Here is a 17,115-nt window from a genome sequence, read left to right on the forward strand (position 1 = left end):
CCTGCTCACATAATTCTTGACTGAAAAGCACTTCACATGTGTACTACACGCTTAAAGCACGGGGCTTAAAATCTAACTAATCGCTCCATGATCTTACAATCAAGTAATATTGGACCTGAATAATTCTACTCTTATTGACCCACATAAATGATCACACTTGACAAAGTGTCATACTATTTCTTAATATAATTGTAGCTACAATTGATTCGTTATTAAGGCTACTATGAATAACAAAGAAATCTGCTCTGCATATTACACGAAAATGACAGAAAACTATTGCCTTAAATAAAACACATAATCGCTATAGCAACAAACACAAACTTGCTATACAACATGACCCAAGCCTTCTGAGAAAAAACACGTCAGAAGAGACTAAGGGAAGAGGGTTCCACTGTAGTTATGAGTCTACATGGCAAAGAAAATTTTGAAAACCGTATTTATTGGATATTCTTAATATTCTACTTCATTGCCTTAAAACAGTGGAAGCTACCCCCTTAAAAACTGTTCATGTAAAAACTACCAGAGTCAGTAAACGATCAAAGTTTTGCATATTTTGGCACTATTGCATGCCATGGACGAACGCGCAAGTTACTTAACTGTATCAAGCACTGATCATCCTATATTTAAGAAGTACAAGTGGTTAAGGAAATCTGTTTCCTTATTTTTTAGACAGACTGTGATCTGTCGAAATATTATAACAATCAACATTTCCATACAATCCCAATTTTACTTTCCTTCCACAAAAAAGGAGTTGTTCTTATCATTCCCTTACCGACACAAATGGACCTAATTCTGGTTGAACATAATTAATATATTGTCCACCTTCCTCTCCAGAAAACAACAGGAATTGCCAGACAGAAGTGACAATGATTTGCTTTTACTATCTCTACAGACTGTTGTAGACCAGATTTGACATAGAAGAGACAAAACATTCCCCGTCACAGAAAATCACTTACAAACACAAATACATTGTTAAGTAGGATTACTGTTGAACACACACTTTTTGATGTGAAGGAAAGTAAATCTCTCTTATTTCACTGCTTTTTCCAAAGCAATTTTAACAAATGCCTCGGTGCCCAGTCTTGTCAATGAAATGTAACAAGAACTGAGACCTCAGCTAAGAAGTACATGTGGTATGTGGCCACGCCCTAATAATAACCCTGGTGTGGCCACCCCAGACAAAAGAATGCCTGAATTGGTGATTACATCTCTAACCAACTACCCTAATCACTAATGAAATGAACAAAAAATGCACGCCTAGTCTCAAGTCTATGGTAACACAGAGTGAAACTATGATTTAACCCCCTCATATCACCCCAGTTAACAAAAACATTTAACGTTGCGCATGAGAGCTGTCTGAGTGAGGAGAAGTATGTAACCCTTTCACTCCACTTTCACTCAGATTCACTCTGGGGGTAAAAGAGCTAGGAACATTGAAAAATAATATTGATTTTTGAATTCATGTACAGGATGAAAGGGGTTATAAGCTTAAACAACACACAATAATCACTTAAACCACACAACACTTTGCAGCAACCCATTCTCAGAGACCCAAGAGTAGCTGATTCAAGTATTCCTTAAGTACGTTGTTCAAGATGCAATGGAACGTCCTGCTTCTGATTGAATAAGCTGCCCACGGGTCGCCAATCAGGCTACTAAACATGCAAAATCATTAACTTGCAAGCCTTGCGATGTAAGATGCTGAGATACTCCTTGGAACAAACAGCCCTCACTTTGCCAACAGAGTGCTTTCTATAGTCTACTTAAATGTTTAAAATGAAAAATTCCAGGTTATCACTAATGAAATTACAAAAATACAAGGAAAACAACATTGTACACTTGACATTTTCAGAAAGACCTCTTCGTTCCAACTGCAAGTGTCAAAATGCCAAAATGCATCACAAAATGGTTTTCAGAAGGGATTAGGTGTTGGCATTTACTGATAACTAGACTATAGCCACTCATGAATATACTTGGCAGATATCTGCCCATGAGCAAAATTGAAATTACATCTAAAGTAACAAATACCTTATGCAGATTTACTGTGCTTTGGGTGAAGTCACATTGTGATCCAAAGATTTCACAAATGACTTGTTAAGATTTTCCAGTCGGCTGTTAAACTCTTCCTGAATACCTGCAAATGTCTGTCGCAGCCCAGATGACGGCTTTACTCCGCCCACCACATCAACTTTCTCATCATCATCAGATTCACTGGATCCATTGCAAACCTTTGATGACTTTCTCCTCCCTTCCAATGGCTCCTCTTTCGCACTATCAGTATCTTCTTCGTTATCACCAACCACTAACTCCTTCTTGACCACAACACCTCTATTCGGACTTGCTCTCTTGCTTTGAGTGGAGCTGCTACTGCTTTCGTGTGACTGGGAGGGTTTCTCGGTTAAAGGAGAATGCCTTTGATCTGCTTCTTTTGACACGCCATTCCTGGCCATTTCAGGGATTAGGCCATTTCGATAAAGGCTTCTCGCTGAGAACTCAGGAAGGTTCCTTTCACTAAGGCCAGCAGCTGCAGCACCAAGATCGAATGGCGAAGGGCCAGAGAAGGGAGAAGGATAGCTAAATGGAAACTTTAAAAAGCCAAGCCTCTCAGCTGGAGTCAGAAGAGCTGACTGAGCAGCTAAGAATGGATTCAATGGAGAACGGAACATCTCTGGGTTACTCAACCATCGCCTCATAGCCAGGGCTGTGTAAGGATCATTTCCTAGGCAGCAAGGGTTATGGATGTCAAAAGGGTTTCGGAGGTACTGCAGCTCGTGAAGCATGTCACGTGGAAACATGACATCAGGATACATAAATTCTGGAGGAAATGCACAAAGCCCTGGAAATTGAGAAGCCATATTGCCAAGATTCACAAGGCCTTGAGCTGCATCCAACCTGTTGTCATGATTGTTCATTGGCCTTCTATCTGCTGTTGTTTCACAAGATTGGGAGCATTCCTCTTTCTTTTTCACATTTTCAGCTTTAATTTCAGGAACAGGGGGCAAGTTGCTCCTGAAAAACAAAGACCTTGGATCTGCTCCATCCCGGAAAAACAAGTCACTGGCATCTGCCAAGCTGCGGGAGCGCTTTCTTGCTGGATCTTTGTCATCGGCTCTGAGTGACTCCATGAAGTTGGCAGCTCTTTTGCGATCCATTCTATGGGCATTCATAAATGGATGATTCATTCCAGACATCAATCGGTCAGAACCCAACCTTCCATCCACATCTTGGTTACTGCTGCTCGAAGGTGCCAGAGAAATCTCACCTCTATCACTTCGCATGTCAGAGTCGGTCAGTAACAGCTTGCCACCTTGACTGGAATCCGGAGACGGGTGTCCTGAGTCTGATGAGGTTGTGGGCGAAGCCAGGGGACTGACAGCAGCAGAGCGAGTTTCAGACACGGAAAAAGGTCTGTTTATTGGCATGGAATGCAGCATGCCAGTGAGAGGTAGGGACGATCTCCTAGATATTGAAATCAAAAATTAATATTATTTTTAATATCAAACCACCTTTACACAAGGGTTAGGGAAAAATTTTATCAAATCAATACATAAGAAGGGATCTGCACAACTGTTTTACACAAAAGGTCAAAGAAAAGGACGTTCTATGTGTGCACTCTCTTAAGCACGCCTTTTGTGGCTACTGCCTCCCTTTAGGCAAGGCATAGCCACTTAATATCTTAAGTCCCTAAACTTCCACATGAACCCAATACCCCAATGAAACAAACTTGGCCTGTTTGTTGTTGGATCTGCTTTAGCTTTGTAAGGTATTTTAAGAGAAAACGGAAGTGATTTGGACCATTCGCTGTAAATTGACAGCAAAAAACCTGTTTGTTTCTGCAAACTTTGTTGCAAGTCACACGTTCTTATACAGTAAAATGCATTTAAGTTTAATTATTGACTGTCAAACCGTTTATAGGTAAGTCTGTATCTTATCAAAGTATCATTTGCATCCTCAGGTATCTTTTGGATAGGAAAAAAGCCTTTTGCAAAAATATTACATTACTTCCATGATACTTTTCTGCTTAAAATGGTGATCTGGTCAGACATGAGTCCTTTAAGAAAAAAGAACTATTTTCAGGCCAGAGAAAATTACATCAACAATAAACATCAGCATACCTGCCGCAAATGGGGTCACTGTTGGCTCTTTCTAATCTTTTCTGAGCAGTTAGCGCAACTTCTTTCTTAATGCTTGAACCAGGATGGTGTGTATTAGGACTGTTAGCAGGGGAGCAGATAGCAAAAAGGCCATACTCCACAACTTGGCTGTCTCGCTTGCGGGTGTGAATTTCCCTTAATCTACCAGATAATCTGAAAAGCTACAGTGAACGAGGAGAAACAATAGTATAAGCACTCTAGCACTGACAGCGAGTGTTTTAAATTATTATATGTGACTGATGTAAGTGTACATGTAAATTTCTATAGTTTTTATGAAGGGGTAAATTAGATATTAAAACAAAGCCTAAACAAGCACCACACTACATGTACGTACCTTGTAAAACCCTCCACCATGGTTTAATGTGCACTTCATGCGGCAAGTGAATGAACGGTTTAGACTGTCACCATCATCTGAACCTAGATGATAATGCACAATGACAACAACAAAATATTTTCATCAACTTCATTCAACAAAATTCATGCTGCTGGTCTCCTGAAACTCAAGCTATAAAATAAGCTGACACATAAGTTTAATCCTTACCAAGAATTTCACTAGACTTTATGCCATCTTGACTTGATGTATCACAACGTTTATCATCATTCCTCTGAAATAAATAAGTTCCTATCTTAGTTCTGAATATTAGAGATTATGGGAGTTTACATGTAACTCATAATATTTCTGGAGATGTCTGTGTTGGCTTGTTTCTATACTATACAGTCAAATCTACAAAAAAATAAATGGTTGCCTTCTGTTTAGAAGCATTCATGGAAACCCAGGGTAGCTAAAATCAGGGCCTGGTTTATCTAAGAGGTCGATCAACGCTTATCCAGGATTAAAATTTTGTTCCATTTTTGTGATTTAAATCTTTCTATGTATGTCACAGTTCTTTCCCTAATTGACAAAGGGGGTCAAGCAATGAAATCTGGCTACTTTGAGTGTTTTTCACAGTTTCACTGTTACTGGCAGATCTCCACCCTGATAAAATACTCTTCTTTCTTAGGTGTCACGAATGTCAGAATTGTATTGAGAATTTGGGGCCAAAATAGTGGAAATTAAGACCATGAAAACTAATACTTCATTTAATTCAAGGCGCAGAAATCATTGTTTACAAAAACTAATGAGAAGATTTCATAATATGGTTAGTGGTTGCCTATGGGAGGTACTTGGTTACAACAAGTGGCACACATGCCAACTCTCCTGGATTAAATTGGATTATGAGCTTTTCTGTGCTTCAATTTGGAATTTATCCCATTTTCTCCCAAAATTCGAACTTCCTTTGATTCACAGTTTGGTTTCCTTGGCATTTTTGCACGTATTTCATCACTGACAAAGATTATTTCACCACTACAGTCATAAAAGCAAATTGTGATGGTCTGTACCTCATTTAAGATTTCACATAATGTCCTTAGCGATTCCCATGTGATAAATTAGAGACTGGATCGAATTGTGCTTTTCGGGGGGGAGTTGGTCACTGATATTCGGGGAGGAGGGGTAATGCAAAAGAGAGAGTGTCCAGATTTTAGATTTCCAGAGATTGGCATCTCTATGGTGGCCACGCATGAAGGTTCAACTGTCTTATTAACTTACTGCTTTGGCATTTTTTCCTGTGAGTTTTGGCCATGCAAGGTTGGACTTGACCATATCCTGATCATCAATGTGTAAAAACTTAAACATGCTCTGGTGAATAACAGCAGCCTGAAGAAAAATTAAAAGTGCTCTCTTAAAAAATTTAATGAATAGCCATATCTATTAGAAGACTTCTAATTTGTCTAAATGAGTTAGAAGCCTGGCCATGGTTATTCAAACGTTGGATAGCGTTATCCACCAGATAAATCTCTAACCAGTGGATAAGTATTAGGGAAAATACTTGCACTATCCACTGGATATGTTCCAGTGAATAATGCTATCCAGCCTTTGAACAACCGGGGCCTGGCTGTTAAGTTCGAAGTGCAAAGTTTGTTCCTTCCCTTCTTTATACTAGAGGGCTGAGGTGCCTCGCATGACGAGCACATCTTTTAATATATTAAGATAGAATTTTATGCTGGAAGTGATTGTGTCGGCTAGTCACAGAAACCCTGGAAGTGTTGGAAAAACAGAATCGTCCTGACTAATCCTTAATTTCTCCCCTGACCATGCAAGATGTCCTGATATCATGTTTTCATTAGTCTGCTACAAAAGCAAGGATGACATGTTTGGAAGACGGGGAAATAATTCTCAATGATCAAGGCCTTTTCCTATGAAAACCAGGCCTCAAACTGATAATTTACTCCCAGTGAGATTCAAATACAATAATCAGGTATGATTTTTTGACCAAAAGAAACATTCTATAGCCAAGAGCACCAAAAACAGAAGAACAAAACAATTAAAGACAACCAGTAGTTTAAATGGACTGAATAACCTGACCGGAAAGCCTTAACATAAACACCACTTCACTTTAACATTGACACAGTGAAGGGCATCTGAGAGGAAAAGCAACAGTCCCAGGGGCCCCACTCACATATTTTAATGACGGGGGGGTCCGACAGAGGTTCATATTTTATACCCAAAAAAATCCCAACTTCAGAATTTGTCTACCCAAAAAAATCCCTACTTTTTTTAGCATACCCAGAAAAATCCCTCAGTGTTTTTGCATCAGCAAATTTTATTATTTATCTTCTGGAAAGCTAAAACATGCCAACTTCACCTTGTGTTTTGGTCAAAAACAAAACTATAAATTGCGCTTATGTTATTTTTGATTTCAGCTGATGAAAAATACAATACCCAAAAAAATCCCTCTGTTGTTTTCGCGACCCAAAAAAATCCCGGCGTCTTTCATAGACCCAAAAAAATCCCTTTTGGCCAAAATGTCAGACCCAAAACAATCCTTCGGACCCCCCCGTCATTAAAATATGTGAGTGGGGCCCCTGGGCAACAGTGCTATAGACTTGATTAGACAGAAGTTATTGCACATTTCAGTCACCCACCTGAGAATACCCCAAGAAGTCTCGAACATTTTCTGAAACATAAAATAACTGACCATCTTGTGTTATGACAGCGATAAATCCATCAAGAGCCTGGAAAATCAACAAAATCAATACAGTTATTAATGACTATCAGCAACTTTAATACAAGTTTTTTTTATTTATTTTCTAATTGCCCATTTTTCTCAGTCTTGTATTTCAGTACCATCAGTTTACTTTACCCTGGCATAAAAAGGGCAAATAAAGGACAAAGGAAAATTTCCAAAAAAAAAAAAAGACCATTATATGATAACTAAGATACCCCACAATGGTTCCTTTTACAGGGCCTGTATTCTTAGGAGTTTGAGGTACTTTCAGATTGGAAATTTCTGCCCGCTAAAATTTCAGTATAGGATCTTTTTCACAGTTTATGTTAAATTAAAGAAAACAATCACTCGCCTGACTGATCTCTTCACAGTTGTAAGTGAACAATGAGCGGTCCAATGGCTTTTTTGGGTTAAAAAATAATTTGGAAGACAAAATGTTCACAGCCTACAGTTTAAAATTTGTACTTTCATGTTCTTAAAATCAATATACTAGACACATATCCTGAAGAACATTGAATAACCTAGTGCATTCACAGAGGACCTTTGCTTCGGTCGTACTACATTTTAGCAAAAATATGAAACTGAGTACAGAAAACTCAAGAATAAAGTATAAAGCAGCTTTAAAAATAACCTAGAAACCAAATTCATGAGCATCCCTGAATTTTCGTGATTGCATGAGACATGATGCTTCACCTTGTAGTCTAAAATTATAACAACTTTAACACCAGCTTATGCCAGACAGAGAGAGACACACAATCTTAAATAATTAAACACCATTTACTACTTTTCTTCTAACTACAGTTTCCATCAAAATTTTTGGGACACTTTACTGTCTTAATTGTTTACCCTCCCAATGTTGGTGGACAAGATCGGATCTGGCTTGTTAGCTGCGATAAACAACATTGGGAGGATGAGGAGACAGGCAAGAAGTGAAAAACCAGCCCAACTATTATTTGTCTTAGACTGTAGCTTAGACAAATGATAGGAAACAAAACAACCTGTCATGTTGGGCAATTGTAGCAGGTTGCATGGCATGTTAAAACACACGAGGGAAGAAATTACACATGTGATAGAGAAACCTTTAAACTTTTAATGGTAATTGCAAGTGGAAGTATACTGTACACCACACATCATGTTTGCTTAGTGCACTGGTTGGAAAAATATAATTTAAGAAAGACCAAAGTGACTTGTAAGAGGAAAAAAAAGTGCTACTTCACGAAGAGTAATTTAAACTATTGCTCTCTCTATATGCAATTGTCAGTCAGTTTATTGAAACTGAATTGAAATTGAAAAATTTACTACTTTTTAGCCAAAGGCATACAGCATCTAACAAATAAGCTTAAACCTATGGTTAACTTCTAGCACCAGATAAGGCTTTCTCATAATTTTTGAGGGAAAAGACAGTGTTTTGCCCAATAAACACAATGATAAAAAAAGTCTATACTGGACAAATGGAAAGTAGTTTAATACTCTGTAGGTACAGACATACACTGTATGTTCCTTAAACTAAGAGGCTTTGTAGAGATGCAAAAAATTGCTATTTTATTGGGTTCTTTCGTGTGCGTGTGTGTGTGAAAATTCAATTGTTCAAAAATTAATGATATTTAAATGAACATAAGTGGTGCTTTTACTTTGGCAGAGTGAGGGAAGTCAAAGCCCCCCTCCCCCCAAAAGTCTACAATGAACGAGGAGTAGATCGAATTGCCAAGGTGTGGCAGTGGATGAAGAGAAAATTTTTATACCATAATTCAACTGATCATTACACAATCATTATACCACAGACAAAACAAAAGGATATCTGTCACAGAAGTTAATGGGAAAGAAGGAAACTTTTGAATAACTGTCCCCATCAAAAAATAACGTAAATACTACCAGAAATGTAATTTTTGTATTTTAGCACTCGAAGTTGATCATGATCAACGCCAATCAATTACATGATAGTAAAAGTGTTTGCAAATGTTGACTTCCCTCAGGCTGTCTACAGACACTTACAACATGTTCTGCAACAGCACTTAAATCACTTAAATCAAAATCATGTGAAAATATATCTTTAAAAAATTCACTTAAATAAAAATAATTATAACTAAAATATTTTGAAGAGAAGCAAGGTTATGTACATGCTACTTGTGAACATTAACAAATCTCATTAAGAGGGTTAGGATCTTTCAGCTGATTCTTTTACAGTATTTAGTAATAGGAAATGTCTTTAGAACCTAAGTAGTCATTATCCACTGAGAACCTGATGGAATTATAAGAATCCAGATATTAAGACTATGGTGCAAAAGCTTCTTATGAGACTTTAGCTCTTACAAAAAAGCAATTAAGTCAAGATTGGTAGACGGAAAATTAGCCAAGGTCAGCTCCATACGTGGGTTAGAAATTATTTAGGAAGTAAACTTGAACAAATCAGATTTTCCTCACAGGAATTTTTATCATGGTAATTCTATATCACAAGAAGTAAAAGATCCTCTAATCTCAGGCAACCAACACTAACTGAGAGAGTCTATCAAGGCTGTATACACTGTCCTTGATGAGTTATCAAAAAAAGAACATAGTCGTACAAATATAGCCCATTAGCATCTGATCTGCATAAACTCTGAAATAAATGACCCCAGTTGTGGTAGTAGGGCATCAACCAACACAGATTAACAGGGTACTGCCATCACAGGAAATAGTTTTTGAAAAAGTGAAATGTTACACAAGGGTCCTATTGATGATAACTAAAAAATGGGATGGGCAAGCTTTGATCTTAACGTGTTACTTAAAAACAGAAGCTTACATTTTCCCAACTTGTATGAAAAGGCTGCCCTTGCAACCCCTTATTCATAGTCTGTTACCCTTGATCTCAGCACATATTTGAGCCATTTTCTCTTACCTCCAAAGAAAGCTGTGAGAAGACGCCATTCCCCTCAACTTCTCTGACAAGTTCTTCACAGGTTTCCTCTGTTCCATGTCTTCCATTTGAAACTAAAAGAATTTATTAGCATGTAAGCAGAGAGAAAGTTTAGGTCAGAATCAAAAGATCTTGTAAGATCCAAATCAAAATTTAATTAACACTTCACAAAAAAGAGGCGATCCTGTAGATCGATTAGATCACTCCAGGGCTTAACAGAATGATTAAAATTGCAAATGAGGAATTGTTTGTGGTTAAACTTGGGAAACGATACAGAAGCACAAAAGCACGGTCATAAACAAATTGAAAATTACATTGCAACTTTATTACATGTGACCCTAGCCAGTCTCCAAGAGAACACATACATGTATTTTTACCAATAGGTATATATATATATATATGAGGTGACGTTTAAAGGTCGACACCACACCAGAAAAATTTTAAACATTGCATAATCAGAAAGCTTTGCATGTAATTGCCATTGTACGCGAAGAAAACGTACAGTACTACCTCACTGGACAAAACGAGACGCAAAAATTCGAAGGGACACGGTGAACTTGAATGTCAACACATTCAGTTTCTCCTCTTATTAATTTTCCTGTAAACTATAGCTACTTTTGTTATCCACTGATAAAAAAAATAGCAAACAAGAATTTGTCAACGTTCTGTTAGCTATACGGTCTCAAATGGTTTTCTTTAAAGATACCACGACTCTCACAATTAACATACATGAACTGTAAATTTTACGCAAGAATAAGATAGTGTCTGATAGACAACACAGGTCTTTCAGCTACAGAAAATCAATGAGTGGACTCTAACGAAAATTTCCATAGTGAACGAGTTGTGCAGCATTTAAGCTTATATTAATATTGATCGACTCCTCGAATCGACAGAAAGGCCATTCATATGCAAAAAAGTGATCCAAGAAGAGACGAAGCAATATTGTTTACTTAAGTACCATATTTATAGAGCTAAACCTTGCTTTAAGCGTCTAGCAGCTGGGTGGACAGAAAATTTTGTTTCGCGTAGAAAAATCCCGCACCACGGGAGGCCTTTTGGACAAACAATAACGAGCTTTTGTGGAGCAAGACGAGCGAAACCAAATGAGCTCGAATTTATTCAATCTGATCGGGGCGTTAACATAAGCAATCTCGCGAAGTTATATCGACGCCGTTGTTGCTCCAAGCAGTCAGCAAAGTGAACCAATTTACGTTACAAGTTGCTCCATAAAAGATCAAAACAGGCCTATTTTTTAACCTACGAAATATGGGGGAGTTGTAGCCAATAAAAGGCGTAGTAAGTATAGCCGCCACGCAGCTCTACAACCGCATAAAAGCAAAACTTACACGTATGGCTAGACTTGAATGTAAGTGGACGCTCAAATTGATTATTTGAATACCCGAAGGGTAAACAATTTTTTTCTTTCAAATCGCATAGGTCAAGGGTAACGTAACTCCGCAAAATGGCTCACCAAAAACACAAACCAAGTAACTTTGCAAGAAAAATAACCTTATATAAACGATTCATGAATTCCTCTAAAGCCCAGACACGCAATGAACACCCTCCGATTTTGCTTCACACAGTGAAAGGAGAAAACTGAACGCTGCATGGAGTAATCAGATTTTTTCCTCATTCACGAAATATAGTTGCGTGAGCAAAGGTTAATAAACATTTCGCTTTCGTCGTACTCTGCGTGACTGGTGGTTTACATCAAATGTATTTTATAATGCAAGAGGTGTGAATCGCCAGAGCAGTATTCAAAAACTCTAGATCACAACACAAAACCAATTTGGTTCTTTAAAGCTCGGTCTTGACGAGGAATAAACTAAGGATAATTCTGTTAATTATAAAGAAAAGGCCCTGTACCGATTATTTTTTATCAGCGTAGTAAAAAGTTATTTTGGCAATTTCCGATCGCAAGAAACCAACATTGAACTACTGGGCGGTTTTATTCAATGCGGACGGTAGAAGCGTCGCGCCACAAAACAAACTTTAAAAACAATAGCCTTTAGTCGTTCTTGTTATTTAACTTTTATAACGTTAAACCGTAATCAGTAGGGTCAGAGTATTATTAAAGACCATCGAAAATAAAAAAAATCCAAGCGCGAACACACCAACCCTGAAACCGCTTTGCCAGACGTTGAAAAAGAAAAAAAAAGAACAACAATGTTCAGTTTGTCGATCCGATACTCTTGAATTTGTTGGATTCCATTTTAAACTCCATAAAAATCTGGGTGATAATGCCTGTCCTGCTTTCATTTCAAATTCTTGAGGGTAAGACATTCCGGAGCCCAAAGCTTCGTTCATAAAGTCACGTATCGCGAGTGAACCAGTGATAATATTTCGCCGGCGCAAACATGTAATCACTACACTTTAGTCAGAAACCGGAAAGCGATAGAATCACTTTATGCAAGCAGCTCGCTTTCCAGCAGACAAATATCCAAACAACACTAGTCTTGGTTGATACCACTGTATACGCCTAAGCCGTGGAAAGCAAATTTGAAAATGTCTGCTCCCAGTTCACTACCAAAAACCTCGCGACAACGAAACGGGAAAACGTTCATTATAATACATGTAGGGCCATCACATATGACCTTTTTGCCCCCGGTCTTAAGAATAATCAAAACGTTTAAGGATATCCCCTTTCATCTTATTTTATTTACGTTAAGTTGCAGCAACGCAATTTTTCGTGGCTTGAGCTTAGTAAACATAAAGTTGAGAGGATACCATAAACAGCACAAACACTTCAAATGTCCGCCATGAAAATGAATTTTTCAATTTCCCTACAGACATGACTGACAACTAAGATAAGCAAAAATCAATCAATTTAATATCATAAAATGCATCAATCTTCAAAAGCTCTCCAGGTTGACTGCGGGTTGAACAAATTGTGAAATTCAAATCCACAGGCGAACTTACAAAAAATAAGCTTAATTGATGGTAGCAACCAACACCGCAATTGTCTACGATGAAGTAAAAATTTTCACGATATAGGCAAACCAGCCAGCAAAACTAGAAAAGAATAAATGCAAAATTCTTATTACCTTGAAAGAAACTCTTTGCTCTCAAATAGCTCACTGTAAGTCTAAGAATGGAAATCTTATCCAGTTTCGTGACGATTTCTTCTGGGAAAGGCAGCAGCCTTGCGAGATTATCCAGCTCGGCGTTAAGTCGATCGCGATGTCGTTTCGATGGGTTCCCAGGCCTAAAAAAGCAGTTAGAAAAACAAGATTTAGGCAATAAATATCTCATTTCGGCTTAGTACTTTCCCTGTGTTATATTTTAGAAGCACAATTCACGAAACCACGGTAAAAGTTTAGGTGAGAACACTCCACACAAACATCACACCATGTCCAGGCTCAAGTAGGACAATCGGAACCTTTCTACCTCACGATTCTCACACCGACACGAAACACCAACCAACAAATTTCTCACGATACTAACCCATGGGTTTTCTTCTTGCGTTTAAGTTTACTGTTTGCGTTCACATCCATCAACTCGGAGTCCGCCAGGGTGACTAAAGTATTGCTATAACGCGTTCAGCAAAACGTTGAATCCAAATAGTCGATGGTGAATTCGCGAGACACTACGCGGCCAGCCATAAAGCATACAAATGAATTTCACGTAACAAAACCAGTGCGAATTCGTTCGCTCAAGTCACGACTCGTCCACACACGGATATAGGTTGCCGTAGCGTAATTATGGCGGTTTTTAAAGTCTAGATTAAGTAGACTTTCGAATGCCCAAAGGCCAGTGAAACTTTAGTCATATCTGAGCGGGACCGATTCTACGACCATACACCAAAATGATTGACATGCACATTGTACCGAGCTGGTATTGATCAAGGCCAGCAACTGACTAGGGTTATAAAAGAAACGATGCGATTGGCTGCGCACGTGAAACAGACACGATAATTGGTTTGTTTTAAGTCGACCCAGATAATTTATGCAATATTTACAATTTGCTGCCCGGAATTATACAATCCTCCAAATTTGCATGTGAAAGAAACGCAAAGGAAAAGTCTCGTCACATGAGAGTGGCTTACCATTGTGTTTTGGTTTTATCAGTGTCCATGTTTTTTAGTCACGCTGAAAGCAGAAGGCTCACAAGGTCACTCATCCGCGAAGGTCAACTTCTGGTCTTCGTCAAACTTGGTTGTTTTTCCAGACAAAAGGTGACAGGAGATGAAATTTAATCTTTTTGAAGCAAAATCGGGTTTTTCAAACGTGAGTTGCCATGCTAATTATATTCACACCGGATGGTTTCTTTAAAGATCTCACGAGACGCCGAGACACATATATTGTACTAGTCGCTTATTGAAATAACTTGGCTGTCTTTGTTTGATTTCGTTTTGTCTTAGGAAAAACGTCACCACAACAGAGAAATGTAATACCTTCTTCTGCGTGATTGTCTTAAACTGTATGTACTGGGTCAATAACAGACAAGACTATGACAAGAAACACCTCATTTTCTTATTTTTCTCTCTTTTTCATCGATTTGTGTTCAGGCGATGCAAGAAGTTCCGAGCTCCGTGTTGTGTTACAAAAGCTTTAAATGCATCATTAGTTTGATAATAAATATTGAACATGCCTTACTGGAATACGACTATTTCGACTCAGTATTCAGTATTTGCATAAATAGAACCACACTTCATCTGAAATTTCAAAAAAGTCAACAGCGGTTATAGTTAAACAAAACCCAAAACACATACACTCAAGGCCTCGCTTGCTGCTAGCTGCATGCTACGAGCGAAGGTCGGATCAGTATTCACGAGTCACGCCCCCTTGCATTTACGTCACGCAAATATCAAAATGTAAAAAAACTGCAATCTGTTTTCCAGACCAGGACCATGTTGACTGTAAAAACCATCATACCCTAGAAAAGAACGTCTTTAAAACTGAAGCTTGAAAAACAAGTCATTTTTCCAGCCGTTTTCGTGACAAAAATACGCCTATAATGTATTTCGCACGGTTTGTAAGCACTTGTCACGCGACGTCATTAAATCACGAAAAAGTTCACGCAACGCGAAAGCTCACGCTTTCCTCTTCAAAACTGACCCATGGCTACCAGTAATAGCGACAGAGACTTCAGATTTTCAGAAAAGGAACCGCGTGGGAAGTGAGAAAAAAGAAAAAGAGAAGAACTCGTCTTGAATTTAACAAATATCACAACAGTTAGCGAAAAACTAAAAGCTTTGCAATTGACCAATGTTCAAAATTTTTCACCGTGAAAAAAAAAAAAAAACCTGCGATCGAAAAAGCGCGGAGGAAAGAATGTCATCCGGGATGCATAAGACCTTCGACAAAAAAAGGAAAACAACAGATTCTGAGAACTATATCTGTTTATTCAAGAAGCATACACAAAGCCTCGTAATTGAGGTTTAAAAAGGTTGTTCTTCAAAGAAAGCCAGGTATTTATGTTTACAATTGACATTTGCACACTTTCCTGGCCCTTTCCTTAAAAAAAAAAAAAAAACTTTCAAGCTCCCCGAACAAAAGGGGAAAAGGTAACAAACTCTGTAAGTTTAAAGGACAATAAAGTGATGAAAAAGAAATATTAGAAACGTACGGCGATGTAAGAAAACTTCTCACATCGAAGGTTTGAAGATATCACTCTTACTTTTAAAAAACCACCATGACAAAATTTATAGACGTTGATGGATTTTTTTTTTCCTTAATACTAATAGTGCCAACTGGAATAAATATAGATTTCGATTTCGTGTCCAGGAATAATTTGAACTCTCGTGTGAGGCGACAGTCGAAATTTAACATTTGGTAGGTTCTTGTTATATTTGTTCCAGAAAATTGTACCGAAATTTAATAGCAAGAAGAAGTTTTAGTGTGTGGCAAATTGGAAAGGAAATTTCTTTTTATTTGTTTGTTGCCTTCAGAAATGGCTAACATCTGCGCTATTCGACACGAACGAATTCACACGCCCAGTCAGCGCAAGTAATCTGGTCAAACATAGGCAGACAGTCTACAGACCAGGTGGTTGAAAGTACTCGGCTTTTTTGAAGGAAAACTAAATCCCTAAAATCACAAAATCTGCCAGAAACCTCGGATGGTTATTAAAATAGACTCGTTTCACCCGTTCCCGCCTAAAGAGATGAAGTTGATATGAAGATTTTTACATTGCGTGCAAAGAAAGGCTTTTCTGGCCTGGCCAAACGGTTTATGAATATTGATGTGCTAATCCTTTTGAAAGCTTGTCGCCTTTTTCTGTGAAGTGCGACTTGAATTCATAATTGCACATTGTGTTGTTAAGTGGACCAGGTTGTCATTAGCGACTTCTATAGAGTTTCAAAACAATTGAAAAGAGATGCTCTCATCATTTGTGAACTATGCTTTTTAACGGAATCCTTTATTTCTTTTAACGGAAAATCAAGTATAAGTTTTGGGATTTTGAGCGACTGCGAGTCTTCCGTTTTTCCCTGTCTTCATCCTACTGATTACGTAACAATGTTCATTGTGTACTGTCCTTTACCAAAACCTGTTTTTAGACGACCAAGTGTGCGACTCGTGACCAGCAATGATAGGTAACTTGGTCCTCGTGCAAGCATTTTTTTTGGTACTTGGAAAGTGTCACCCTTGAGTGCATAACCAAACACAAATTTTGACTCACAAAGAACATTACACACGACTCCAGGGAGATGTTGCCGGGTTTCTGAAATTTTTATTTAAGATGAAGTTAGACTGAAATAAATGGATTCACAGTTTTTTAATTTTAATCAGTCTCTGGTTCGTGAAGACTTTTCTCGGCCACACGTGACACACTGTGCTACATCCCCGGCTACATCTTTGTCGGGAAAACATTTCTCGCTAAAAAGTTATTTTCTTTTTTGCCCATTTTTCAATTTATTAGTATAGTATATATTATGTAAATGAATTATATATTTTCTGGATTAAATTTCACTAGTAAAGTTTTTTGGTAATTTTTTTTTATTATTGCTAGTAAAGTTTTTTACATTGCAAACATTCTCGTTCTAGTTCTTAGTCCTTTTCCAGAAAGGCTGTCACTCTAG

General features: G+C 37.9%; 1 protein-coding gene across 1 annotated transcript in view; it reads right to left on the reverse strand.

Moving 5' to 3' along the window:
• Positions 1-586: 586 nt before the first annotated feature.
• Positions 587-17,115, reverse strand: part of LOC140935766 (uncharacterized) — a 25,471-nt gene continuing 8,942 nt past the window's right edge. The window contains exons 2-9 of the mRNA XM_073385332.1: positions 13,139-13,299; positions 10,077-10,168; positions 7,119-7,208; positions 5,743-5,850; positions 4,696-4,759; positions 4,489-4,571; positions 4,116-4,315; positions 587-3,459 (exon numbers count right to left, since the gene is read on the reverse strand). Coding sequence (XP_073241433.1) covers positions 2,040-3,459; positions 4,116-4,315; positions 4,489-4,571; positions 4,696-4,759; positions 5,743-5,850; positions 7,119-7,208; positions 10,077-10,168; positions 13,139-13,299 — 2,218 coding nt within the window. The 3' untranslated portion in view covers positions 587-2,039. The remainder of the gene's footprint in view (positions 3,460-4,115; positions 4,316-4,488; positions 4,572-4,695; positions 4,760-5,742; positions 5,851-7,118; positions 7,209-10,076; positions 10,169-13,138; positions 13,300-17,115) is intronic.

The sequence above is a fragment of the Porites lutea genome, chromosome 4, assembly GCF_958299795.1.
Source record: "Porites lutea chromosome 4, jaPorLute2.1, whole genome shotgun sequence".
Classification (NCBI taxonomy): domain Eukaryota; kingdom Metazoa; phylum Cnidaria; class Anthozoa; order Scleractinia; family Poritidae; genus Porites; species Porites lutea.